Here is a 1,722-nt window from a genome sequence, read left to right on the forward strand (position 1 = left end):
ACTTTAATATTAAAGGCTTGACATGAAACGATGAGCGGGTGCTCTGTCCTGCCACCCCTTTAACACTGAGATCAAGGACACCCGCTCAGGTAAAAAGAAGGATGTGCTTAGCTAAGTATACACTTAATTTGGGAGACGGAGGGGAAAGAGGTGTCCCACCGGCTGGTGGGAGGGAGGCTGGGGTGCTGCTGGGCCTGTCGGGCTGCAAACCACTGCCACTCGTGTCTTTACAAAGCACAGCCAGGGAAGTAGGGCTCAGTATTACAACAATAACTTAAGCACTTTTTGGAGGGCAGAAGCTTGATTCTGAACAATGCATCAAAATCTAAAGGTGAAACAAAAGGGGCATAGACACAGAGAGGATAAAGCTGCTGTGTGTATAGAAGACAGCCTAGGTTTCTGTCTGGAAACTTTGGGTAGATTCTGAAAATTCCTATTTTGGCCTGCTGTTGCAGGGCCTGTGACATTCCACTTGAAGCACACCAAGTACAGCCTGGTTGAAAGGACACTAAACCGTGTGCTCAGAAGACCTGTGTGTAACCATAGCATATGCCCAGATCAGCCATATGACACAAGTGCAACAAAACTGATGCTTTGGGCCACGTCAAGCTTTTTGCTTGCAAACGTGTCTTTTTGATTGGCAAAAATGAATGCCACATACATCCTAAAAATACCGATTTCCTAATGAAAATACGATATACCTAGATACTGAGGTGTACAGAAGGGCAGCAGTTAGTGCAAAGATGATACAATAGACACTGTTTACCTTTTGACTGTTTTGACACAGTAGTCAAACACGACTTAGGAGAATGTAGTGTTATTTAGAACACTTTAAGTAGTGATTTTTCTTTTTTACCAGGAGGAAGGAACTTGCTTGTCTTCAGTTGCGATGTGTTTTCTTTTCCAGAGTTGGGACCATGGCTATTGACTGGATTGGTTTTGCATACGCTGCATTGCTGGCTGTTGGAGGTGTTGTAGCATATACTCGTAAAGGTAAATACTGGGACAGCAGGATTTGGAAATGAAGCATTGGAGTTTCCTCTCCACTATGCTTTGTAAAAAAATAAAATTGATGCTTGACATGAAAACTTTGCAGTAAGGAACAAGACTGCATCTTAAATCTATCCCGCACTGCTATAAATGAGCCGAGTCTCATGAGATTTACTTGGGTCAACTTAAGCATTTAAGTGATCACTTTTTTCTGTTAATCTAACCGATGAGTTTGTTTTCAGGACAAAAAGGGGCTGTCATGTTATCTTTGACCTTCAGTGTATTCTGGGCCTTCTTATTTCCTTTAAACATTGCTATGTTGAGCACAGTAGATGATCTTTGATTAAAGCTTATTTTCTACCAAGCCATCCAGGCTTGATTCTGAGATTTCCAGATGCACACTGGAAAGAAAACCCTTTGTGTATTCTGATTTGGTGGTTAATTATCTCGTACTGTTAGAACTGTGCATTTTCACTCTAAGATAATCAGACGGGGTTTAGGTTATCGTGTACATTTCCCGTATGTCAGTCATTTTTGCAGTCCTTTCAAGCTAGCAGGGCGCTGCCTGAGCCAGGCACAGCATCCCGGCAGAGGTCGCAGCGATACCGAGGACGGGCAGGTGGGATCTCCAGGCTGGTCCCCGTCAGCTCTCCCACAAAATGCACATCCCAGCAGTGCATCAGTCTTCTTCTCTACGGCCATTATCCATCCCGAGTCGTGTGATTTCGTATC

At 43.8% G+C, this 1,722-nt stretch overlaps 1 protein-coding gene across 1 annotated transcript in view; it reads left to right on the forward strand.

Annotated features, from left to right (window-relative positions):
• The first annotated feature begins 909 nt into the window (after nucleotides 1–909).
• Nucleotides 910–1,722, forward strand: part of TMEM14A (transmembrane protein 14A) — a 7,359-nt gene continuing 6,546 nt past the window's right edge. The window contains exon 1 of the mRNA XM_009709552.1: nucleotides 910–993. Coding sequence (XP_009707854.1) covers nucleotides 918–993 — 76 coding nt within the window. The 5' untranslated portion in view covers nucleotides 910–917. The remainder of the gene's footprint in view (nucleotides 994–1,722) is intronic.

The sequence above is a fragment of the Cariama cristata genome, unplaced genomic scaffold (genome assembly GCF_000690535.1).
Source record: "Cariama cristata isolate BGI_N322 unplaced genomic scaffold, ASM69053v1 scaffold25331, whole genome shotgun sequence".
NCBI classification, from domain to species: domain Eukaryota; kingdom Metazoa; phylum Chordata; class Aves; order Cariamiformes; family Cariamidae; genus Cariama; species Cariama cristata.